The sequence below is a fragment of the Limanda limanda genome, chromosome 19 (assembly GCF_963576545.1).
Source record: "Limanda limanda chromosome 19, fLimLim1.1, whole genome shotgun sequence".
Taxonomy (NCBI): domain Eukaryota; kingdom Metazoa; phylum Chordata; class Actinopteri; order Pleuronectiformes; family Pleuronectidae; genus Limanda; species Limanda limanda.
In genome coordinates, this window is record NC_083654.1 from 2,786,801 (window position 1) to 2,813,369 (window position 26,569).

The 26,569-nt window shown below is 42.0% G+C and overlaps 3 protein-coding genes across 6 annotated transcripts; 1 reads left to right on the forward strand and 2 right to left on the reverse strand.

Annotated features, from left to right (window-relative positions):
- On the reverse strand, positions 1-2,964 carry rpl15 (ribosomal protein L15). The gene is made up of 4 exons (XM_061092229.1): positions 2,906-2,964; positions 1,849-2,030; positions 1,620-1,756; positions 1-351 (listed from the first exon to the last, which is right to left on the reverse strand). The coding sequence occupies exons 2-4, from the start codon at positions 2,018-2,020 to the stop codon at positions 46-48; spliced, it is 615 nt and encodes a 204-aa protein (XP_060948212.1). The 5' UTR covers positions 2,021-2,030; positions 2,906-2,964; the 3' UTR covers positions 1-45.
- A 2,684-nt stretch (positions 2,965-5,648) lies between these two features.
- nkiras1 (NFKB inhibitor interacting Ras-like 1) lies at positions 5,649-8,030 on the forward strand. 2 transcript variants are annotated; one of them, XM_061092231.1, is made up of 4 exons: positions 5,649-5,788; positions 5,999-6,099; positions 6,460-6,701; positions 7,788-8,030. In XM_061092231.1, the coding sequence occupies exons 2-4, from the start codon at positions 6,006-6,008 to the stop codon at positions 8,028-8,030; spliced, it is 579 nt and encodes a 192-aa protein (XP_060948214.1). In that variant the 5' UTR covers positions 5,649-5,788; positions 5,999-6,005. The 2 variants fall into 2 exon arrangements, with proteins under 2 accessions (XP_060948214.1, XP_060948213.1); XM_061092230.1 differs by having other exon boundaries at positions 5,649-6,099.
- A 2,351-nt stretch (positions 8,031-10,381) lies between these two features.
- On the reverse strand, positions 10,382-26,459 carry ube2e1 (ubiquitin-conjugating enzyme E2E 1). Of its 3 annotated transcripts, none has more exons than XM_061092233.1 (6): positions 26,396-26,459; positions 25,327-25,488; positions 24,868-24,918; positions 13,359-13,491; positions 12,273-12,420; positions 10,382-10,773 (listed from the first exon to the last, which is right to left on the reverse strand). In XM_061092233.1, exons 2-6 carry the CDS (start codon positions 25,479-25,481, stop codon positions 10,676-10,678), a joined length of 585 nt encoding a protein of 194 aa, XP_060948216.1. In that variant the 5' UTR covers positions 25,482-25,488; positions 26,396-26,459; the 3' UTR covers positions 10,382-10,675. The 3 variants fall into 3 exon arrangements, with proteins under 3 accessions (XP_060948216.1, XP_060948217.1, XP_060948215.1); XM_061092234.1 differs by lacking the exon at positions 26,396-26,459 and adding an exon at positions 26,085-26,298; XM_061092232.1 differs by lacking the exon at positions 26,396-26,459 and having other exon boundaries at positions 25,327-25,858.
- Between the last annotated feature and the right edge of the window lie 110 nt (positions 26,460-26,569).

The window sequence follows — 26,569 nt, forward strand, 5'->3', positions numbered from 1 at the left end:
TCACCATAAAAAGGCCGTTTATTTCTTTAAATGTACAGACGCGCTTTAACGATAACGATGCAGCTGCAGGGTGTTGCGCCTCTTCCAGGCTGCGCGGCGGGAGCCTCCGATGGTCAGGTGGAACTTGTGGCCCTTGCCCAGGCCGCGACTCTTCTTTCCTGCAGATGTCAGCCCACGCATCTCTCTGTGCTTGTGCACAGCCTTTGTGATCCATTGGGTGTCTGGATTGCGTCTGATGGCCTTGTGGAAGGTGTCGATCAGAATCACCTCAAAGAACTTGTAGGTGGAGTCCTCGCCCACCCAGTAGGAGGCAAGCACTCGCAGACCTCCGCAGTGACGGCCAGCACGCTCCTGGAAAACATAGAGGCATATTTAATGAATGATTTTCTGGTTAACTAATGTTACAAAACAGTAACATTAGTTAACTGCTGCTTGGTGATCTATATTACATAATTACATCTATAAATGTCCTACATCCTTCAGAGTGGGCACCTGTGAACTTGGTTAGACATTTTCCACTCTATCTAAAATTTCTATAAAAGCATCTATATTAGACATTTGAGCTAATATGAGCAGAACTTTTCTTAAACATGAACTAAGCAATCATTTATTTTAAAGATTTGTGTTGTCTTTATGATGGTCAACACTCAAGTGTTGTCTGAGTAGGGTATTACGGTACTTCGAGGAAAAGCCAGTGTACAACATCAAATTCTGTTTAAGTTTTGTCTTGAGGTGTTCACAATAGATGGAGATAACATGTCGTGACTTATCTGTGCCAACAGGCCAATGACCCACACGAGGACATGAACCATCTTTAAATAAAAACTACTTTGCTGCAATTACTGTTTTCCTTCGTGGCCTGAGCAATACGATGGGAGACAATCTAAGAAGTCCACTACCGCCACATGTATCCCACCACCCTTATACATTCTAGGTAGGAAATGTCACCAATTATAGCCCTCATTAACCACTTATTGCAGAAGGTTTTCTGCCCCATAGCAGGAAACAGTCTGAACAGTATCAAGGGTTAATGTCCAGTCAGCGAGCCAGCTTGTACAAAACCATTCCTCAGAACCAGAGCAAAAAAATGTAAATGCATCCAACACTTTGATATTTTGCAGTGTCTAAAGTGGCATCTTCATCTCTTATCTGGCCAACAATCCAAACATTATCTTCAGAGTCCAATTTATTATCGGTTAACTGAGTGACAATTTGTTGCAGTTCTTCAAGTCACCAACTCTGTTTTGGAGTCAACGTCCCCTTAATAAAATCCAACCAATAAGGATCTTTAGAAATTCAAACAGGTGCCCTGCATGCTATGCCACAGTATGTGCTACTACATACAAAAAAAAAAAAACATGGGATACTGGACTCTTTAGCCAATGTGTGTCACGCAGGTGACCCAACAGGAGCATGCCTTGGGCACAGATCAGATGAAAATCCACTAGGCTCTTGGACGGCTTCTAGAACCTTTCCAAATGTGGAACTGTTTAAAGCTGATGCCTGAATAACCATTTGCAATCACAACAGCTTTACACATATAAACTGCATCACTGTCATAAACACAGCTCATTTCTCCTGGACTTAAAGCATCTGCGTAATGAGTGACTTGAACGCACCTCAGCAGTTGACTGCAAACTGCGGGCAAACTTGATCTGGTTGACACCATGGTGCACTGGCTTGCCGTAGGTGGCACCCTTGGGCACAGGCTTCTTGCGTCCTCCACGGCGCACACGGATGCGGTAGATGACGTAGCCTGTTTGAATGAAACATAAAACATGATCAGTTGACCTGGAGCAGATAAAATAGATCTCACACTCGGGCTCTAGGTCTGGGCTCGGCACTCACCCTGCTTGGCCTTGTACCCCAGTCTACGGGCCTTGTCAGGTCTGGTGGGTCTGGGGGCACGATGGAGGTTGGACAGCTGGCGGTACTGCCAGCAGCGGACGCGGAGGAGGAAGCGCATCACATCGGACTGCTTCTTGCGCCATAACTCCTGCATATACCTATATGCTCCCATGTTGACTTATCTGGAAGAGAAACAATAGGATCATGAGCCAGGTGACAGCTCGGTGACGTCTGATAACATGTTGCCATTAAGGAACTGCCTGTCCGAGACATGAGGCCAGCCTGTAGAGTTTAAGATTCACTAAAGCTGAGCATATAAGCACCAAGCAGCATTTACAGATGAATATTGTTGAGTTGGGAGTCGTGGAAAATCTGGCGTCTCAATACAAGGTCTAAATAAGTGAACCTGTCTAGAGATCCACATCAACTTGAACTCTGATCATAGCGACACATGGTTCCGGACCACTGGGACTGAGTACATGTGCACGAGTGGAGCCACTACGAGCTACTGATGAGGCGACCACATGCACGATTTTCTTAGTGACCTCTCCACGGACATAACACACAAAGCATGTGAAGCCAGGAGTCGAACACACAAGAGTACAGTGGAAAATACAAGCAGCCCATGTGTACTGAGGAGCCGACAGGCTAGATAGCATGCATGCTAACGTTAGCCCCGTAGCCACTCGCTCAATACTTCACAGTAATGTAAATACAAACACCTCACAACTAACGAAACTACACAAAGCAGTATCAACAGGAGTAAAACGCTAAAACCGTTCAAGTTTTACTGAAACATCAAGTCATCAGAGCAGCGACACATTAGCTTCCTACAGCGACTAGCGGCGTCAATGGCTCCCGGGTGGACCGAAGCTCCGCGCCGTTCAGAATGAGCCCAATCTGTGGTTTTAATCACATGAGTCTAAAAATGGTCAGGTCGTGTGGAAGATGAATGTGTCGATGATCAATGTCCCGATTCTAAAAGACTGATGGAGGAATTACAAAGAAGATTATTGTGGATTTCATTCGGTGCAAAAGTGCAAAAAATCGCGCTTACATGATGGCGTACAAGCCGGAAAGAGAGAGCTCAATTACCCAGCATGCCTTATGAAAACCACGATGACGCACTTCCTGTGTTCTGCTCGTGGGAAATGTAGTGCTTGGTTCTTTTAGTTGAGATAACGACAATTTATTTTGCAGTATGTTATAAACATTTATTTGAGGTATATTGATAGTGAAGACTTTCTATTTTATATGAAAAATAAAACGAAAAGGGAACCATACAACCAAACAGTTAAAAAATCTGACATTGTTTGAGTCCTCAACCTGACTGAAAATATAAAATCAGTAAAACTGCAGGAACTTGTAAAGCTTTAAACATTTTCTTTAAAGTATTTTTGTTTGTCAAATGATAACACTCTGTATTTGCATTTGTGTCCTTTGATATATAAATAGATAGTTTGGGCCCGGGCACTGACAGGCAGTGAGGCAAAATGGAAATTATAAGGATTATTATTTAGGCAAATTAATTTACTTTGAGTTAACATGCTCAAATTCTTTAGAAAGTGGTGAAAATTATTCGTATTCTGGGTATTGTTATTATTGTATTGTTGTCATAATTAATATATAGATTAGACCAAATGTAAAAAAGTTCGAAACATTGTTTGTCTTCTGTTGTTGTGCTCTGTTGCTATAAATAGTAGCAAACTAAATTCACTCCAACACTGTGTTAATTGATCAGGGCCATGAAAGCATGCCGTTTTGTGGTCTCATTCTTTATGAGACCATCTTTGTCATTCAACTGATGTTGCAACTGCTCCACCTGCTCTTTCAGAGCCTGGATCTCCTTCTCATTCTCCTGACAGTGGACTTGGCCTCACAGTCAGTGAGCTCAGCCATGCAGTCAATGTAGGCCCTGAAGCGGGCACGCCGTTTCTTGGTCTCCTTCTTTATAACATCATCTTTGTCTTTAAGTTGGTTTTCCAGCTGCTCCACCTGCTCCTTCAGAGACAAGGTTCCATTTTTAAGAGCCAAAATCTCTGTGTTGGCTCGCAGGAGTTCGGCTCTGAGGCTCATCACAATATCTGGTTGCTGCATGGTTTACAACAGAGAGCAGATCTATTGGTTGATGAAGCTGTAGGAACAGTTGATGCTCTATTTTCAGAAGAAGTCTTATCTGGATCTTGAAGTCAAATGCCTTTCGTCTGCAGGTGACAAGATGTTATAGTCTGTAAGATTTAGGTGAAATTGATCTATCAAACATTCAATATAAAACAATTGACAGAGATAGAGAGACACAGAGAGACACAGAGAGACCCAGAGAGAGAAACACAGCGAGAATGAGAGAGAGGGAGAGAGACAGACTGGCTGGTTTAGGCGAGAGAGAGACACACAGATGACAAGATGAAATAGTGTGTAAGATTTCGGTGAAATTGATCTATAAAACATTCAATATAAAACAAATGCAGAGATAGAGAGACACAGAGAGACCCAGAGAGACTCAGAGAGAGAAACGCAGAGAGAATGAGAGAGAGGGAGAGAGACAGACTGGCTGGTTGAAGCGAGAGAGCTGGAGAGAGAGAGAGAGATAGAGAGAGAGAGAGAGAGAGAGAGAGAGAATGAGAGAGAGGGAGAGAGACAGACTGGCTGGTTGAAGCGAGAGAGCTGGAGAGAGAGAGAGAGAGAGAGAGAGAGAGAGAGAGAGAGAGAGAGAGAGAGAGAGAGAGAGAAAGAGAAAGAGAGAGAGAGAGAGAGAGAGAGAGAGAGAGAGAGAGAGAGAGAGAGAGAGAGAGAGAGAGAGAGAGAGAGAGAAGAGCGAGGGAGAGGGCGGGGGGACAGAGGGAGAGAGAGACACACTGGGAAGAGACAAATCTAAACTCTGAGTGCAGCCCTCAAACAACTATAATTAAGAAACTATAAGTCCTTTCTATGAAATAAAGACACCCTGAGAATTCCAAGACTTTGTATTGGATTTTGTGAGAGTAAAAAAAATTGTTCCGTGGGAGCGAGTTATGTGAGTTGATGCTCCTTCCAGAAATGTAACCGCAGCAACTTCATAATATACAGTGGTTTCCTTTCAAACTTAATTTTTACTGTAATTTACATTGACCTAATGTGTTGTTTTTATTTTATATGTATATCCCAAATCTTTCCATTATGTTTCTAACTTCAGGAGTAACAATTGTATCTTTAATTTAAAATGTAGTCTAAGCTTTTCTTTTTAGTGGCTTTATTATGGAAGATTGGTGTGTAGTTCCTGTCATAAGCAGGGTGTAGGTTGGTGTGTAGCCAAAAAATTCAAATAGCTTACAGTAGTATTAGTGTTAGATTAGTACAATTTGTGTTGATACCTTAAACAAAATACAAAGGAATTATGTAATCAACGCATAAAAAATGTTTCCCCCTGAACTTTCAACACAACCTGCGTCTGGCATGAATACACTATCTTCTCATACATTTTCAAACAATGAATAATTACAGGCAAAAAAGCTCAAAAGTAGAAGTGATGTTAAATAACTCCACAGTTGTTACTTCACACATGTTCATGTTTATTAATTGTGTAGTTGTTCACCTGTTTACATTGTAATATCCTGTTCCACTGTTGTTTTATGGAGTAAAAAAACAGACAGTCACATGAACACAGTGAATTATACGCACATGTTTAATGATGTGTCACAACCGTTCAGAAGTATTCATTTATTACACGATGTAGTGTATTATGCAGCAGGGTATTACGACGAATTTCTTAAAAATCGTTGTCCGTGAACGCATCATTAGCCAGTACGCATGCGCAGCGTCAGGATAATCAGAGCTAGCAGGGCAGAATGGACGTGACGCTCCAAACCTGATAAACACATGTTAGCGTCCTGATCAGAGCAGGACACTTCACCCGGATGTGCAGCGACTGACGCGCAGTGATTTCACAGCTGGACTCGACCTGGTGTGTTCACACGACGCGGCATGACGTGCTCCGGCTGACCTGTTAGCTAGCCAGGCTAAACAACACAATGCTGTCACTGCCAAAGCTAAAGGCTACACTCCGAGTTGTTGTTGTTTTCTAGAAGCCCGGGTCCGTGTTAACGTTACACACATCTAACGCGTGTCACAGCGGGGTGTAAACAGCGAGACGTGGTGTGCTGGTGCATTACAGGCTCGACATGGGGAAAGGCTGTAAAGTGGTGGTGTGTGGCCAGGCAGCAGTTGGGAAAACTGCCATTTTGGAGCAGTTGCTATACGGAAATCACTCTGTAGGTAAGAGACGCACCTGGAAGGACTGGAGACAGCAGATCAGAGACATCAGACATCCTGTGATTTCAATGTTTTAATTTGAATTAATTAAATTAATTGGTTCAGAATAAGACTCGCCATTGATCTTGATATTCAACACCTTGGTTAACTGTGTAAGTATAATACAGAATATAACTGATGTTCTTTCAGTCTGATATTAATGAAATGAGTTATTCACTTCTCATAATGTGCTGTTAAGGGCTTCCATGATCATGTTGCTACCTTTTGAGGTAATCTCTCAGTTGAGATACTGTTGATTTGTTATGTGTATGTGGGTCTGAACGTCTGGGTTCTGATGTCTCTTGTGTCCTCTGTGTCTTCCAGGCTCTGAGTCCAGTGAGACCCAGGAGGACGTGTACGTGGCCTCGGTGGAAACTGACCGCGGTGTGAAGGAGCAGCTGAGGCTCTACGACACAAAGGGTCTCCACGATGGACAAGACCTCCCCAAGCACTACTACTCCGTGGCAGACGGCTTCGTACTCGTCTACAGCGTCGACAGCTTGGAGTCTTTCAAGAAGGTGGATTTTCTGAAGAAGGAAATCGACAAATCCAGAGATAAAAAAGAGGTGCAACTGCTTCAAAGTATTCTTTAGTATCCTTCCTAGTATGTGCTGTTTCTTGAAGTCTGTCTAGCTCAGCTTTGTCCTGAAATGTGCCGCTTCATATCACAAGACTGGAAGTGTCTTGACACTAATACAGATTTCTCTGTTTTCAGGTTCAGAGTGTATGCACTTCATTGTAGTAGCCATTATTATTAGCCATTATTGTATTTTAATTGTAGTGAGCTGAAGGTCAGAGCTTGGAAAAAAACAACACCTGAAACTGTCTTTTTACACAAGAGTGTTATGAGTAACAAACCTCAGGAGAGCAGCAGCCACATGTGACCCTGAAGACAAGTTATGTATCACAAATCATCAATAGCAATCAGTCGGTTGCTATTTCAAAGAACTGATTATAGATCTACTTTCACTTTTGTAGTTTCACCTTGAAAAACGGGTGGTTTTTCCTGTAGGGCTTGGTAATTAAACAATATCGACTGCTCATACATTGTGCACAGTGAGAAGCATAACACAAAATTGATCTGTGTAAGATTTGTATAATATTTGTTCATTCTCTGCTCGTAAATAATTTAAAACCTTCCCTCTGAAGCAAAAATCTATTTTAAACTGAAAGGAAACAATAATGTGACATTTATTGTGATAATTATATATCGACTATATTTTTATCTCAATATATTTCATAACCATATTACCCAGCCCAGTTTTTCTCCACCTTATTCAAAACCAGGGCTCTGGCCAAGTAACAAGATGCCATGTTCATCTCCACATTAGCTCTGTCCTTCTGGTTGGTTTTCTGTCCTCTGTGTGGATATTTGTTACAATTATGACCCTTAAATGTCCTTAGTATTTCCAGTCACTATAATAATTATATGGTCATTTAATACTGAACATGTAAGATGTTTTTACATTTTTTCAGTTTGACTGGTGAGAAATACCTCAATATTTTAACTTCTTACTGTCCAGTACTAGGTAAAGAGCTCAAAGCTTAATAAGAAAGTCTAATGTTAATATGATCTGATGGTTTTTAAACTGTTGGCTGATGTACTATGAACTTAACCGTATTTGCTTGCGGTGTTCCTGCGGTGTCCTCAGGTGACGGTGGTGGTGCTGGGGAACAAGACGGACCTGCGGGAGCGTCGGCAGGTGGACCAGGAGGTGGCGCAGCAGTGGGCGAGAGGTGAGAAGGTGAAGCTGTGGGAGGTGAGCGTCACCGAACGCAACTCGCTCATCGAGCCCTTCACCCAGCTGACCAGCCGCCTCACCCAGCCTCAGAGCAAATCCTCCTTCCCTCTGCCAGGGCGCAAAAGCAAAGGCACTCCGTCCAACGACATGTGAAACTCTCAAGACCCCCCCCCCCCCCCTAAAAGCACTCCTCTCTGCTCCTGCTATATGGACAGGCTGCATTCACCTCACATGGGAACAACTAGCAGGACAACAAGGATTGCCTTTAGCTTAGCAACATGACTTTAACTGCTTCTGTGTACACCTGATCATTTCCACACATTCATTCACGTATATGCAATATTTGTATCATTTATGGACAGCTCAGCATTGTGGGTAGTTCACTGTTCAACTTGCTTTTTGAAAGTGAGAGGAAAAGATCAATATAATGGCTGTGTGTTAAGTGAGATGTCTCTAAAGATCTCTATTTAACATATCATCTAATTTTCCTTGCAAATAAATGTAAAACAATGGTATGATGGTACCAAATCAGGCAAAGTCACTGTGATGACAACACTTCAGGAGAAATTGTGATTTGAAAAACAACTTCTTTGGAGCTCCATCTCAACAAAGAGCAAACATCTGCTGCTTCTGGAATCATGTCATCACACTTATGTTGCCAAGTCTGGCCACTGTGTCTGGACGATAGTAAAACCAACGTCATCAACCATATCTGGCAGCCAAGGCTGCAGCTGGTGACAAGTTAACTGTTGTTGGGCTACAAACGGCTCCCACTTACACTCATTGGCCACTTTATTCAGTGCAACGTAAACATTTAACAGTTTTTACAGCCGGTTTTTACCCACACTGGCAGAAATGTGTTAACATCATCACTAAAATATATAACTGAGTTTACACCTCTACCATAAAGGCATAATAAAAGTAGAGTTTATGGCTGAGCAGTTGTAATGGACTGTCCAGCTGTAATTAACAGAATACAGAGTACAACTTGTTCTGTCCCTTCAATGCCAGGCAGTCACTTTAAATAAAAGAAAATAAATGAAAAGCAGGCTAGCAGCTTCCCTGCACTGTAAGCTAAGGCTAAATGAGTCGAGTAGCTAGCTCCACACTTATCGCACAGACAATGTTACTGATCGTCTCCACTGACCCTGGAAAAAAGGTTAGATAAGTGAGTTTTCTGAAATGCTGAACCTCTTAATATGAGGGCTCATGTTGTAGTTCACCTTTTACAACAAACCAAAACCTTCCTTAAATCACTAACCCTTGAAAGAAAGCTTTTCCATACAGTGCTCAACACTAACAGGAAGGTGATCTTGTTCTCATGGGAAAAACATCATTTAAAAAAGAAAGCACTTTAGTACCAAAGATTCCAGACGACTCAAACACAGATTGATTGGTTTGGCATTTTAGTTGTGGTCGTGAATTAATGTGCAACCTCAACTGTTCTTTTCATTTGAAATGTGTGTATCCTCCCAAGTTGAAGGACAAGTTCATAAGTCAAGTTAATACAAAGAGTTATATAATCTCGTTCATGGCAGCGAGAAGAATCCAATCGGAGGCCATTCTGCAAACAGACTCACAATCCACTCTATCTATTTATGCACTGAACAAATGGAGATTGGATTGAATCTCTTCACGACCAGTACAGGGTACATGACTACAGCCACCTTTAAATCTATAGACATGCAGCTGAACATGTGCTTGACTTGTGAAATCTGAAACTCTCTTCAAAACTCTGTCATCAAACACCTCAAGTGGTTTATAGACAGAGTTTACAGAGTTTAAGGACCTGAAACGTTATTTCCCGTCTGATGTGAACGCAGCATCAGTCCTTTGCCCGGTTAGTATCAAATAGTAAATATGGCTCAGCAATAACGCTTATGGTACTACTTTAACTTGTTTGATTTCATAATGTTTGACCTTAGCTGCACTCCTGTGTCGTCCAGCCTCTATAATCATATAGGGTCCTGGTTAAAGCTGTGTGAGAGTGTGTGTGTGTTTGTGTAGAAGCCTTTTTAACAGTAGAAATCTGTGTTGAGAGGAAATATTTATTTTTTAACTAATTTATATTTGTCACTTTAATGAGCAACATTCCCTGACTGAAAAAAAAAACTAAACAGGGAGAGACTGTGATGGATGACCTGTGCTGTTTTCTGTGTCCTCAGTGTTTCTGAGTATAAACATTTCATGTGCTGCTAGTAGAACAGAGGTAGTGACATCAAGACTTCAGTCAAATTAACCCTAAAACTGTTCTAATCGGTCTTAAAATGTGCTGCATAAAAATAAAAACCTCTTCATAACAAATCCTCTCAGAGCGTTATTCTTGTGGTGAAGGGAACATGTTGGAAATGATTAAACCAAGATGGAGGCTTCTTCAGTTGGTCGTGTCGTAGTGTTTAAGGGAGAGAGTGAACAACTTGTGATCAGAACGGAGCACACGTCACCATCAGGATCCATCCATATCTAAACGTGTCTACATGTGTAAAACACCTTGGAGGGAGAAGCAAACTTCAACAAGAACCTTTAATGCATGTGAGAATTTATATTGACTTTCGGGGATCATGCTGTGACAAGTTTCATCAAACAGTTTTTACATTACATTTAGTATTTACATTCATCCTTCAAGCTCAAGCTAAAAAAAACAAAACAAGAGAAAACATTAAACGCATTATTGCCAAATTTGATTATAGTTATAATAAAATAAATGACAACAACAAAAGTTATCTTAAGAGTTAAGACTTAAATTCTGAGATAAAAATCATCCCCGCCCCCCCGAGCAGCAGCAGCCCCTCTGGTGATTATGTGGCGTAGCGTTTGGTCCACTGTTTGGCTATTCTGTCATGTTCAGGTCTGTTGGTTGTGTACTGTGTGGCGATGCTGGCAACCAGGGGATCGGCTGAAAACACACAAAGACAAAACGTGGCATTAGAAATCTGTCCAAGCGTTTTTAGGACTTGCAGACTGTTATTCGATATCCTAATGTGTCTTTCTTTGTTTCTACAGATATCACAGTAAAAAAGCAATTGTGGATTATTTTGGTCACAAGAAATGTGACAGCTCTACCCCTGCATAAAGGATAATGAGCCTCATGAACCATTTGTACGAACAGATTTGTTCTAAATTGTCCATACGAGTCATGGCATTGTTGCATTCACCAATTTTCTTGTATTTCTTTCTCATTTTCTTAAAAGGTATGAACATAATTTACCAGTGCTCCAGATCTGTTTTAGGAGTCACAAAAAACTCAGTCTGCTGTTATTCAAATAAAGTTTTTTACTAATGGAACATATATTTCATTAGTTTTAAGCATTTAGAAAGCTATTATTTGGGCCTTTATTATGCTAATTAACTATTGTTGTGCACTCACTAATACACACAGGTGGCACTGATCCTGTTTACGCACGTCATCGCCACACTTTTCTAAGTTTTTCTTGAACCTGCTGTGGCATGTTTGCACAAATTCACCACAGAAACCAATGTACAAGAATACGAACATGTAAATGCATGAGGCCCATTGATCAGATATTTACACACAGTGTATCCATTCTGGTTATTTTTCTAATAGAAAAAATAATATTAATTGCCCCTTTTTTGACAATACACAAAAAAACTTCCCCACAACAGGAGCCGACAATATGGACAAAATCCTCCATCACTGCACATGTAATTAAATATCCCAACATTATTCTTAGTTTAAGAAAACAGTTGAACAAATATATTTAAATAAAATAGTGAATCTGTGAATAACTTACCAAGGTGCCACATTACACTTACTCCAAAAACCTTGTAAGTCCATGATTGCCAGAAAACCGCCCCTGATTATGAGCTTTTAAATAATCACACATTGTATATGATCGTCCCCGATACTACCCCACAGAACAGTGCTTACATTTAAAGAGCAACTACACTGCAGTAAACCTTCACAACAGAAGAATAGAAAGATTTATTAAATGCTTTTCCTCAGGAAGTATCAGCACAAGCGCTGTGTTTCCGTCTCCAGTCACAAGGGCTTAGCCTGGTGATATAAGGGGATTTAAAGGTCTGTAATATGAGCTGGAGTCACAGAGCACATTTAAGAGTAATAAATGTAACTTTAAGATCCTTTAAGTAAAGTCCTGTAGGGCCTAAATGAGAATCTCATTATTTCTCCTCTAATGTTCGGAAATGGAGATCAGGCTGAGAAGAGTTTTGTGTTTTAAGGAGCAATGTTTTGTTATAATAATAAGAAGCTGCAGACAAAAATAGATGGGAAAGAGGAAAATACTCTTTTTTATTGTTAAAGAAGAAAGTCCCAATATAATCAATGTTGTCAGAAAAAAATATCAGCTTTCAGGTGATTTAGAGGCTCTAACTGGGCGTGTGTGTGTGTGTGTGTGTGTGTTTTGCAGCTCTCACCAGGGTTGCAGTCAGTGAGCAGGGAGCAGATGGACAGCAGGACCTTGGCGATGGTGAGGGCAGGACTCCAGTTGTCCTTCAGGATGTCCAGACAGATCACCCCCTGACTGTTGATGTTACAGTGGTAGATCCTGGTGCGGAACGTCACCTGGACGACGCACACAAAACAAGAGGATCAAAATCACTAAACAGATTTATTCTTAAATTACTTACTTAAGTGCGATGCAGTTTGGTGACCAACACAAATACACAGCAAAAACCAAGAAGGAGAACAAGACTTGCATCAACATTTACAACTACAAAGAAAAAAAACACAGTAAAGATACTTTAAACAAGGAAGTGAGGGGGGTCATTATGTTTGGCTTACATCCATTTATTGTTGTAGGTGAGTGCGTGCGTGCGTATAAGTGTACACTGTTTTGTAGATTTGAAGGTATGAGAGGCCAGAAGAGCAGAGACAGTTTGACCATATCTGCCAGAGGGAGAAATATTAGAGGGGAAAAAAGTGTTCCGCCCCCCCTTCCTCTCAGTTGCCCTTTCCACTCTCTCTTCTTCATAATTCATAAAAAACTCGCCCAAAACAGATTTTTAAAACGTTATGTTCTCATTTGTCTGCCAGACTCCATGGAAAATATACAACTGAACTGCAGTGTCAACATCAACCCATTGAGCAGCACTGAAAGTTTAATTTCTTACAAACTAGTGTGCACAAACCAACTGCATCACAAATGCAGAATGAAGAAAATGAGGAGACAATGAAATTAAAGAATGCTGATCCACAGGTTACACTTGTGCAGAAATGAAGAGCAGAACTTTAGGTATTAAAAAAAAGACCTAATTTCATATTTTGTTAAGTGTAAATGTTTGAAAACATGAGATGACAGTACATTTCTGCACTTTTTGAAAGGGTTACAACCATGTGAGTAATGCCACTGTATGTATGAACTGCAGATTTAACTTGGTTGTGTGCCCTCTAGTGAAAAATGTGAAAATAACACCTCTCCAAAGGAGCTCCATCAGCTCATGATGCACAAAAACAAGCTTTGCCACGAACTGACGGACATCCAGTTAAAAGAGAAGTTTGACCTTGGGGGGTTTGAAGGGGTAGTCTGGTGTGAAGGCGATGTCCAGGAAAAACACTCCTCCCTCGTACACGGAGCCTGGAGGGCCCAGGATGGTCGACCTCCACTCATAGATGTTGTCTCCTTTAGGTCCGGCGCTGTCAAGACACAGGAAAAATCAACTCTGGTTTAACATTTGGATGCTACAGAGATCAGACAGTGTCTCTAGCAACTAGAAAACAACTGAGGTAACTCCCCTGTACCACAAAGGGACTGTGATTCATTTGAAACCTCAGTCTTCAATAAAAAAAACGATATATCCTAGACTCCTTATACGCACAATAAAATGCTTCCAACATTTTTTAGAATTTCATAATTAAGGCCTATATCTAAAAAACATCTCATATTAGAATATTTAATTTCTGATGATTGACTGATCTTTGGAAATAATAAAATATTATGAGATAAAGGATTTAACCTTTTTTCGAGTCGAGATCATTGAAATTAAAACAAAAAAAGGCTTGAAATATATGTATAGTCACTTTATATTCGAGAATAAATACATTTATGAAAAAATAAATTGAGATAAACTTGTATTCTGACATGCAACATCTGCTCAATCACTAAAATGTATGTATATTTTCTGCAGCCAGGAATACAATAGACAAAGTGCAATGGCCCATGTGCGTAATCATGCACACAGTGGGAAGTCATAAAAAAAAAAAAAAAAAAAAGATCAACATAGCCTCATTTTCCTGTGGAGATAAAACTGCATCCTAACAGGACTGAATGTGCAGCAGCAGCACAGAAAGTCCACAGCAGCTCCTCTCTGCATTTTGACAGCAGAGAAGTTGTCACATAATTGAGCGTCTGATGAAGCGCTCAGAAAAAAGACACTTTACTGTTTCACATAACCATTGTTAAATAAGCAGAGCTCTTACAGCACGTTAGAGGCATTCAAATGAAAGTGAAAAACAGAACATGCACAACACAGTGTACAGCAATATATTTAGACAGAAACTATTTGAATATTTAAACAAACAAAGTACGATGTATTATTCAACAAACAAAACTATTACATTATTCAGTCACAGCAATTCCAAGAATAATACAGGCCAGCGAAGTTCTGACTGCACACACTGATTCCTCTGCAGGTCGTATGTTCTGACTATTGTCTGCAGAGGTTAATATCAGCCAAACATCGTATTCTGTCACACACACACACACACACACACACACACACACACACACACACACACACACACACACACACACACACACACACACACACACACACACACACACACACACACACACACACACACACACACACACACACACACACACACACACACACACACACACACACCAGGGGGCAGTGGGGTAAGGGTCAGGTGTGAGCCTGTGCACATCTCTATGGCGGCTTCTCTTGAGGGGCTGTCTGTACCTGTGTGAACATACATGTCTGACTGATAGCCTCTGGACTTTGTACTTTCTTCTGGATTCTCTGTGAGCAAGTGGGTGCGTTGATGATGTTAGTAACACACGACAGACGCAAGATTAAAAAATGAATCAAAAAGGAGACAAATATCTCAGGATGAAAAAAGGACGCCACACAAGAAGAAGGCACAATGAAGATGGCAAGAGTTTTTAGTGGTAAAGACCAAAGCCGGTGTAAATAAAAACATGTGATCTTCACAGCACCAGCACTCGTCTGAATCTTACAGGGAGTTCTGTGTTGCGTCGTTCGTGTGTGAAAGACAAACATCTGGATTCACTACAGACATCATCCAGAGGTCAGAAAACAACTATACTCTCTGTGAATCATGTGCTTTGGGCTGAAACAGTTGATCAATGATCTAATTAGATGCCAGAAAGTTAATTAAATGGCAATTTAATTTTTATCAATTAACTACAACAGGAATCAATTAAGTTAATTTGCAAAAATCAACTGCCAAATTGGTGGTTCAAGTTTCCTAAATTCTCGCCTCATTATTGTTTTCCTCAAGTTCTTGGTCAATCAACAGAATCCATTGAAACAAATACTCTTTAATAATGAGCATTTTCACCATTTCTGATGTTTTCTATACTAAACAACAAACAGAAAAGAAATGTCTGGATTGACCAGTAGAATTAAAGGCTTAATTAAAAGGCAGATAAATCAGTCAAGGCAGTTCACTGATTGATATATAGGTTCAGTACAGACGGTTTGAGATTATCTAGAAATAATATCACAGAAAAACCATCAACAGTTGAGTTTGTTGTTCCCTTTTTCCCTGTCACTCATTTCCACCGTGTCTACACTGTGACTTCTTCTAACAGCCCAAACCAACACGCTTCAGTTTTTACTGCTGTTTAACTCTACAGCTGATAGTATTCTCTTTATGAGAATTACTTTTGTGACATTTAAGGATTCTGAAGTGAAGCAGAGTTTAATGCTACAATACATCACACCAGTGTGTCTGAAAAATATTTGTTTTATGGCACCAATAAAAATGAAAAGCATAAGAGGGATACTGGCTGAATATACCCTAATCAGACCATTTTAACATGTTTATTTTCATAATGATGTCCTGCTGCATCATTATCCAACCATGTGAACATAATTAGATGTCTTTAAGCTTTAGGTCATGTTTGCAGAGATTCCAGGAAAAATGCATTTTTTAAATTTTGCATCACATACATTTTGTCATAGCGTCACTTATCGTATGACTTCGTACGATTCGGCATCATTTTCTGATCAATACAAGCTTTAGTTTTGTAGGGTTCTATTATTATGTCCACCAGCGAGGGAACAGAAAAAGAACAGAGAACACTTCTCTGTATAAATGTAAATGAACTCCAGCAGCATCACAAATTACAGCTTCAAATATCACCACACACACGAATCGAAACCTCTAAAACCATTTCAACTCAAAGTGATCGTAACCTTCATGCATGTAATGGTTATATAATACGAAGATGTAAAAAGTCAGTCCCACTTCTAACTACAGTGTAAGTGATGGCTTGAAGCAAAGAGTACAGACTGATAACAAAAGCAACTCCTACCCACATGTGAAAGTAAAAGGGGAGGAACCCCCCCCCCGCTCACTACAAAAAATACCACGTCCCTTTGAGGAATGCACTTCATTAACACTGTGTTAGCAGCGTTCCTGCAGGGGGACGCCTGACCTGGGGGTGGGGGTGGGGGGGTGGATGATATACATGTTACTGGCCACAGCACAAGATCTCAGGCAGGACCCAGAATAGATAATGAATCATTTGCCACCGATTCAACAAGACCAAGTTGTTTTTTATCTCCGCCTGACAACAGAATCGTCTAACATTCACAGACAAGCCACAGAGAGAAAGAGACAAAGACCGAGAGACAGAGAGAGAGAGAAAGAGACAGAGGGAGAGAAAGAGAAATAGACAGAGGGAGACAGAGAAGGAGAAAGATAGAGAGAAAGAGACAGAGTGAGACAGAGAAGGAGAAAGATAGAGAGGCCACCCAGTGCTTTTTGTGAGCCAGTAATATGCCATGTTATCACTGTGGTCATTCACTTCAATATCAGGAGGGGGGGGGGGGGGGGTCTTCCGTAGCACACACACTCACACAGCTGACATTTCAGCTGTTTCCGTTTTTTCTAAGCTTTTAACCTAAAGGCACACAGCAGTTTACCCAAAACTGAGTCCCCCAGCACTGCAGAGGAGAACAGAGGTTGAATATGTTCACTGAGCCGACAGCATTCATCTGCTGCAGATAAGATCAGCTCCATTGTGGAGATGTTCAGGTCTAAATGTGCAGTATTTTGGGTAATTCATACAAACATATGGAGAAAACCTAAAAGAGTGCTTGAATTCACATTACATTTAAGGATTTTTTCTTAACCTTATTTAACCAGTAAAGGTTCCCCTGGGATTATAAAAAAAAATAATCTTTTTTTTTTTTTTTTAAAAAGGGAGTCCTGGCCAAGACAGGCAGCAACAAATAACAAGTTAAGCAGGCACAAAACAATATTATCAGGATTACAATGTAAAAAACATGAATTAAGGTGCAAAACTATTTATTTTAATTTTTTTATATTTTCACCTAAAACCTGTCTAGACTTTGAAATTAGCTCGTATTGGTAACCGTTGGGTTTTTCTATAATTTTGCTATGTAAAATATATGTTGTCATTTGGTGATTGAATAGAACTGAATTAAATGAAACACTGTATTTGTAAGTGTTGACAGTCAACGCTAAAGGCCAATTTATGCTTGTCCGTCTTTTCTAAAACGGATAGATAAGACCGCCCTATCCGTCGTGGAACGCCCTCTCCGAGCGCCTCGGACAGCTTTTCGTACACCTCTGATTTTTCGAACTGTCTGTCTTTGTTTCTGAGACTCCACGGACAGCTCTTGGCTGTGATTTCCCGATCATTTCCCTACGACGTAATTTCCGGACCTCAAACTTCCTGCTTGAAGTGTTCGGGTTTATTGCTTGACAATAAACCCGAACACAACTACGATTCTACGATTAATGTGACGTGTGTGTTAAGCCAGCGGAGTTGTCCGGCTGACGGTGGCTTGTTAGAGCACTGACGACATGTGTGCACAGTCACATACGGTTATAACGAGCTTTCAAAACGGCGCTAGCGGGCTAGGCTAGCAGGCTAGCCACCATGCTAACTGCGGTGGTAACAGTGCAAAAACCCGCCGTCACGACTTTAATTCCACTTCTATCATGACACAGTTTCTATAATACCGTCAGGTTAGAAGCAAACACTGGATAGTAGTAGTTAGTGTCGGGAGTCCCTGCTGACTGTGTGGAAGCTGGGAGGGAGCTAGCTAGCTCCGTCTAGCTTCAAGCTACACAGAGCTTTAAGCTGTGGAATTAGCAACAGAGTTCGGAAACAAGACCCAGGAACAGCTGCGCTAAGAAACGATAACATCAGCATTTTGACCTGCTGGGTGTCACTTTATTTAGTTCTGTTAGTTGCCATGGTTCAGTGTGTGGGAGGCCAGCCGACAGAGGTAAGTTGTTGCAGACACACGTGGACTTCTTCTTCCCAAATGGGGTAGGCTTCTCTGAGCTCGTCTTCCGTTGCGCCACCTATGGGTTTGGCGGTGAATTGTTTTCAACGTACAGTCGTCGGAGAAGTAAAAATCAAAAAGACTCTCCGCTCTCCGTGCAACCCTCTCCGAGAAACGGATACGTAGAAGCATAATGGAGCCTTAACAGTGTACTTAGTGAGAGTCAGGCTTTACTTCCCATAGGATCAGTGTTTTACCTTCCACAATTCTGATTTATGATCAAATGATATCATGATTGCAGAAGATATTTTATTCTATGGAGTAACATCAGTGTCCAATGACCATCTCGAACCAGTGACTATTACCATGAACATAACTTATGAACACTTAATTAGAGCCTGATGGAGTTTATATGATGCTTTACGGCACTTGAACCAGGTAAATGTTGAGGTATCATTAACGCTCAGCATGCTCTGTGGATTTTTGCCTGACTGGCCAGAAGAAGGGGGTGGGCAGTGTTAGCCTTTGGGGGTGGGCTGCAGGCTGCACCCACTCAACAGATAGAAACGGTATTGATATTTTCTGCACTTTTTTCCAATTACCTGAGCGAGAACCCCACAAAAAATCCTTACTTTCGATTGTCGGGGCAGACCGCACCACTAGCTTCGCTGCCCGCACAGAAATTTCACCAACCAAATTAAATTACAAAGCGCTGTTAAAACTGCAAAGAAAGAACAACTATTATTGTATTGTCAGTAATTACAGTTTAACAAACAAAACAGAAAACTTTTACCTTCAGTGTAAAAGCCTCAGAGCTGAAAAGATCAAAATACATCGGTTCTCTCTTTCTATTCTTCTCTCTGTACTAAGCACATTTGTGTTTTCATCTGTAAATGGATCCATTCAACACTTTGTGTTGCTTCACAATGCGTGTTACTCTCAAACCACTTTTGTGCAAGTTTCGTCTCTTTATTGTGGACCTCAATGTGCACACTGCCTGCAGACTCATTTTCAATCACCACTACCTGCCTAAAATGCTATTGTGATGATAGGGAGAGAGACTGTAATAATCTGCCTGACTCAGACAATGTAATGACTCCACTTCAGTTGAGTGCCACGGAGAATCTGTGCAAGAGCACCGCACACACCACCGCCCCCCCCCCCCCCCAACCACACCCCACCCATTTAGTACATGGCAATCAGCCTGTGTAGGTTCTCTCAGTGCGACTTGAGAACAGTGCAGGATGAAGATCACATGGTTCATACTCCTCCACTGAAACAAACAGTCTTTACATAATATTAAGTCTTATTACTGGAGCTGAGCAAAACAGCTGAAAACCACCAGAATAATGTCGATAAGAAACATTCTCATATCATAACATTCAATTTTGTAGAAGTAAAATCCCAAATAAACTAATTTATATTCATCAGGGTTAAATATGTTCAACGTTTATGGATTACTGTCTGACAAAATCATCAAAACATGACTCCACTGCAGGTCAATATATGGTAGTACTGTGTTAATTGCCAGATGAATAAATCTGCATGAAATGTCTGAATGTACTAATTTTACTGCTGGTTAAGCAGCGACTGGACATTGCATTGTCCAGTTTAAACTGAGAGGAAGATTGAATGTTTTGAAGCCCCCCCACATGGTCTCTAGAGGCTGAACTGAAGGATTCAATTCAACACAGGAAAGAAATCAGTAAGAGCAGATTCAACAAAGAAAAACATTTTAAAATCTGATTTATAATATATATATGGATGTATGCTAATTTGACATTTACATCAATTGCAGACAGGATGATTAATTCAAGGATATCTTCCCTGTTTTGGTGAAATCTCAGCCATTTGATTAACCGGCCAACAGAGGCACGGATGCTCTGTCTAGAAAAGCAGTCCGAGTGTGTCATGTCTTTATTTAGTACACCACCAGACAACAAACTGCATCTTTGCTTTTAATCCCTCCGCTCAATATTTCTTTATCCCTCACTTGGACCATGACATCACATTTTCCAGGGGGCTGAGCACAGGGAAGTTCTGTTGCACACAGAGCTGATGTGATGGCAGCGGCGCAGCATTCCCACGAGGAAGACTAATGGGTTGCTCAGACTAAATGTGACATTTTCCTGCAGGACTTTCAATGCAAAGATGTGAATAGATGACAATTCTCAAATGCATACAAGGGGGGGCTAATAAGGGGTCCAGTTGAAATCCATACACATCATTTTAATCGTTGAGTGGTATGTCATGCAAGACAGTGATTGAAGACAAATGGTTAAATTGTCATATTGACAATTGAAGGTGTTTGATTGAGAAATTATGAGAAACATCAACTCCAGCATTTCCCTCATCCTTCTGGCTGCTTTCAGTCTATTAAACTAGGACATTTTGTGCTGCTTCCAAAGTGCCTACTGAGAATGAAAAGCCATGTTGTCATAGATGAGCCTGACCTCTACCTGCACTGCAACTTTTCCCTAGAATGTTGCTTTCGATGCAGCCTCATTTGCTTTGTCAATGATTAATTCAAATCCAAAACCACTCGTGTTTGTTAACCTGTTGCTAGTGTCACACAAATACAACCACTCTAATATTAGTATAGTCTGATTGTGTTCTCAGTTAGAGTTGACCAATGTTTGTTAACCTGCCACTGTAGGAGCTGCTGTTACATAACCTCAGGGATGAGCCACAACTTTACTGAGCACATGCATGTGCACGAGTCATAAGTTCAACAAACAGCACTACATCCCTCTTCACTGGAAGCCTCTGTTCTCAGTGTGTGTGCACTGGTGAAGTTTCAACATCACATGAAGTTTCAAGTTGGAGCAGTCTGCTGTCTTCTTCTATGTGCAGGTGTATTTAAAGGTGAGCACTGAGAAACTGTCAGCGTATGAATGTGGAACAAAGTCTGTATATATAAATGATTCTGCAGATTGAAATTCAAAAATCCAAGTTTTTTAATGGATGGTGGGTTCGGAGGCTGGACTGGTACCGGCTGGGTGGGGCCAAGAGACGAGTGCGATCCCGAATGACATCATACGTAGAGGAAGTACAAAAGGAGACGTTTCGATAATACATTTCTTAGACTGGACTGAGTAAAAAAGTCCGCGGAGTGACTGTTTTCATACTTTGAGGGTCCCTACTGACCCCCTCTAAGTAATTACAGATAGCAAAAGCCCAGAAAATGTATTTGAAACAATATGGGCCCTTTAATGATGTCCCAACTTCCTGCAATTACTCAGAAAGGCTGAACACACTGCAAAAAACCGAGCCATGGTTTAGTTTGATCCGAGTCCAACTCTTTAGGTCAGACTTAATTTTGGTCGATTGGTCGGGACTGTTTCACACATGTTATTTTGTATTGGTCTAAACTGAAAAGTTAATTTCCAATATTCAGTGAGGATTGTACACAGAGTACAAAATGTGTTTGTTTTGGATCATGAAGAATATACATTGTTCTGCAATATTTCAGCTCAATTTGTGGGACTACACAGATCGACTTTGCTTTGGACTTTTGTTTTCTTCAAGAAACCCGTCCAAGGTCTAAGCCCAACAGAATTAATCACCACTTGTGGCTGGTTACTGTAAACCAGGAACTATCTGATGTGAGCATAACTTACGTTTAAGAATTTTCGATCTTGGATGCTCAGATATACACACACACACACACATTTCAGTTGGCAGAAAGAAGTCAAACTCAGCCGTACCTACAGCTGACGGGAGATAAAATGGAACCTCTATTCCCCTTTGCTACCCAACTAAAACCTGCCACGTAGGAGGGGAACTTCTTCAAACTTCCATCTGTGCAGCAGCAGCTCAGAGCTCAGTGCTGCTTTCAGGTCTTTGTGAAGTAACTGCATTGTACGGGCCAGCCACTTCCTCTCCAGGGAGGAGGCTTTTTATAGATATGAAGAAACTGTTGAGAAAACCTCAGTAGTCTAAAACACGCAAAGCCAGTAACACACTGCAGAGGTGTGTGTGTGTATGTGTGCTCACAGCAAAAAGAGAGAGTTCTGAGGCAGCACGCACGCACGCACGCACGCGACATCAGGAGAGCCCAAAAGAGACACAAAGGATTACGTGATTTACAAATGGTTCGAGCTTAAGACATCAATGAATCATCCAACCCTGATCAGCACTAGCAGATACCCTCCTCTTCAGCTTCTGACCAATGCAATGTCAGGAATCTGTGAGAATGTCTTCAGGTGTCCGGGGAAACGGGACGTTGGGAGACACAAAGATCAGGATGTGAGCAATTAATGAAATAGCTGCTTGCGAGGAAAAAGGGATAAAACATAAGGAAATGCAGGGAGGGGCAGAACTGTGATGTCTGCACTTCACACTTCAGTGACAACGAGGCTGTAAACAAATAAAAGAGGGCCTGCGCAGCATTCCCTGAGTTGTGTGTGTAATTGGATTTGGATGAATGCCAGATGAAAGACACTGCCTTAAAGTGTTTGCAAGATAAAGTTTGATACGACAGAGAACAGATGTTGACAGGCACTAGTCTGGAAAAAGGGAGCAGGCCGAAGACGCCAAACCCACTGACTCACCGGTGTGTAATCCATTAAACGGCACCTGCAAGGCGAAGCTAGCCAGCTCTGTTCACACCCCTAATGAGCAGATTCCCTGCTTAATGAAGAACATAGAGCTAAACAATCCCTTAAAAACTCCCTTAGTGCACTGTCAGTGGTGCTGAGTGGAGGATTTTCTAGAGGGGAAAGAAACTAAATGAAAAGATGATGCCTGCTAAAGATAAGACAAATCCCACCACACACACATGTGGAGCACTAAGTCAGTTCCTTCATGGCCAGGTGAGAGCTACGTCTTCTGAACTCGGGTGTCACCATGTCGACCAAAGGGAGACACTCGAGAATGCACACTCCCATGATCCTCCAGGAGAACCGGTGCAGTAAGAACGGCCGTCACTGTGATGAATTAAGGCAACAATTGAAAAAAAGACGCGCTACAGGTGCAGTGCAACAGCTGGTTAGAAAACTGCTCAATCACCTGCTCCTAACATGAAGGGGAGTCATACCTGACATGATGCAGTCTGCCCTCAGTCATTCCTGATGAAGTAACACAGGCTCACCAAAATACAGTTTCATTAAAGAAAAAATGCTCAGTATTATCCTAAACCAGTTGGCCACTGTGGCTTTGAGTAAACATGTCTCAAACAGGAGGAGACAAAGCATTTACTGGGGACTACTTTCACTTGTGGACTAATACACACAAGTGCAGTGCCCCTTGTAAACCTGCGTGTTTGGAATGGGCTGTTTCTCTCGGTCTGTGTTAATGCTGGTTGCAGCTTTCGTTCTCAAACTGCCAGAGTGACCTGCAGCGGTTGAGCCAGCAAGTAAAGACCTGCTGCTGGACTCAGGCTGCAGAACCCTGAAGCCACAGCTGCTCCACAGAGAGCTGTTCACCTGTTTGTTCAGAGCTCAGTGAAGCTCTCCTCTGTACGCAGAGCTCCAGACCGGAGAATCCGTTCACATTGTTGTGAATGCGTCGGTTGTGAACACGCTGACGTCCTGTGATCAACATCAACATCTCAGAGCGCGAATTTATTCAAAATGTATTAATATTGAACGTATCCAAACTGCACCAAATTCAATCCTGCACCTCCTTTGGTCCTTAACAATACTTATGCCAAGTTTAAAGCTATTAAGATGATTGGTTCTCCAGATATACGTTCCACATAGACAGATAAGTGAAATATTAGATTTCATGTTCAAGTGACCATTCTGCGTGTGCACATTGTAAAGAAAGAAGTCACCCAGTGTAACAGTGGAGCTCAGTGGTGTTTGTTCATAGCTTTTGGACAGAACTAAAGCAGCGAACTGGAATTCAGTCAGACAATCGAAAACTGGAACATTTTGATTGGACTGTCCATTAAAAGAATCAAACTAGAATGGGACCGACTAGAGCGGATACCTCTGCCAAGGCCCAACCGTCCCCTAAAATTCAAACAAGCTGCACCAAATTTCCCCCATAGAGACCACTCTCCTAAACATGCCTGATTTTTTTCATCAAGATCCATGAATTATTGATTGGGGAAATCAGTGAAAATGGCAAAAAAATGAACTATCTCACAAAGAAAGTGATAAACAAAATTCCTGGAGCTGCACCAAAATGTAACAGGCGCTTCCCTAACCCACACGGCCTCCTTTCACCAAATCCAGTTTTAATCTGTTTTGTCCGGTCGTTTTGCGTAATCTTGCCAACAATCAAACAAATGGCCGGTTGAACACCTAACATCCTTGGCAGAGGTGGTAAAACACAAAAAGAAATGATTAACTGAGGTTTCTAGTAGCTTTATGAGCAGGACAATTCTAAGAATCTTTTAGATACGTTTGTCTTCTTCTGACTGGACACAAACTCAAAAGAGATTTCACATCACATTCAAGACACCTAGAATGAATACCTCTAAATATCCTCAGAACCAAAAACAACAAAAAAACACACAAACACACACGTCAATAGCCCAGATGCTTCGAATGGCACATTACACATTCTCCACTATGATTGATACACTCACCTGCAGTTTGGTGGTGGATCCAGTGTGATGTCCGCCAGCTCCTTCTGAATTCTGCACAGGCAAAAACAAAGAGGCGAGGGTCAAAAGGGAAGCGCTGATCAAATAACGTGGATCCACACTCAGGAGCCCAGATCCACACCTGACGGACACAAGGCGAGAGCTGCTCTGCTAGTGAATAAAACCTCAGAGAACCTGTGAAAAGCCCTTTTTGACAGAGAGTGTTTGGACTGATGCACTTGACGACCTTTGGTGTCCATCTCTTCCTGTACCCAGAACTCTGACCTTGTCTCCAGATGTTGGGCATAGATAAGAACACTTTCAACATAGTGAACGTCAGGCCCGGGGATATTAAAAACCTAAAGTACATCTATGAGCCTTTCAACCATCATAGCAACGTAGAGTGGTGTGAATCTAATGCAGTGTAGGTCATTGAAACCTGGTCGCCATCAGGCCGTTCACCTTTTAGCACTAGTGGAGATGAGCTTGGAGGACTTGCTCATGATGGCTTTGCTTTCTCGTTTCTTCGGGGGGGTCACGTCCTCCTCCTGATGCTGATGAGTTGAGGACGCCGAGGAGGAAGAGCCGGTGCTGGTACGGGAATCCTCATCCGACATACCCAGCCTGGGGGACATAAGCAGGAACACAAGAGTTTAAGAAAGGTCAAGAGGTCAATGTAAAGCCTCCACGTTAGCAGGCTGCTGGAAGATCCTTGAACAGGCTTCACTCCCATTAATCTGCATGTAAATTGTAATGTATATCGTCTTTTCTCCACTAACAACTTGCTGTCAATTAATGTTTCATCTAAATCTACACAACACGTACATTGCAATACAACAGACACTGTTCCTATATAAAAAATGCTATAGATTGCGACCACACATCCCAGTCTCCGTACAGTTCCCAGTCATTTGCAACCAGCAGGCCTGGACAACATGCTGACCCGGGCTCCATCAGTGTAAATCGACCAGTGTGTGTTACAGCGGGTGTTGGGTGTTTATCGGAGGATCAACCCCCCCCCCCAACCCCCTCCTCCTCCTCTTTCATGACGCTGAATTCTGATCCGTCTCGTGTCTGCACAGTTTATTTTTAGAGCCGTCGGGCTGCGACAAAGGAAACGATCCGGTTCTGGAAGAGTCGGTCCGGAGGGGCCCGGCGGAGAGGAGGCGGGACCGGACACCGGGACCGGATCGAGACGGAGGAGAAGGCGGAGAAGGCACCTCGACGGCGGGGCGATGTCGCAGTTGTTGCCGGGAGAGAACCGACACTTCCAGCTCCGCTCCGCAGCCTCCGGGAGGAAGCAAACTTTCACCCAGCAGAGGAAGCGGGTCCGGCGGCAGCAGCAGCTCCGGACCCCCGGTCCACCGGACACCGGACCCCCGGGAGCAGACAGCCGGAGGCTCCTCGGGTTTAAAGCTGCAGGATGAACCGTAACCACGCACTCCTCTCACGGACACACGTGCGCGCGCCCCCTAGAACACACAAACTGTGAAAACACACAACGAGTTCTAATACAAACAGACATGGATACCTTTCTTTGTGTGTGTGCGTGCGTGTGTGTGTGTCTCCGCCGCCTGGACGCACCACTGTGAACACACCTGTATTGGAGAGAAACGACACTTCCGGTCAATGTCTTAAAAATAAAAGTACAAGCGGTGGCAAAAAGATATTGTGTGAAGCAGAAGAAAGTACAGGAACAACACAC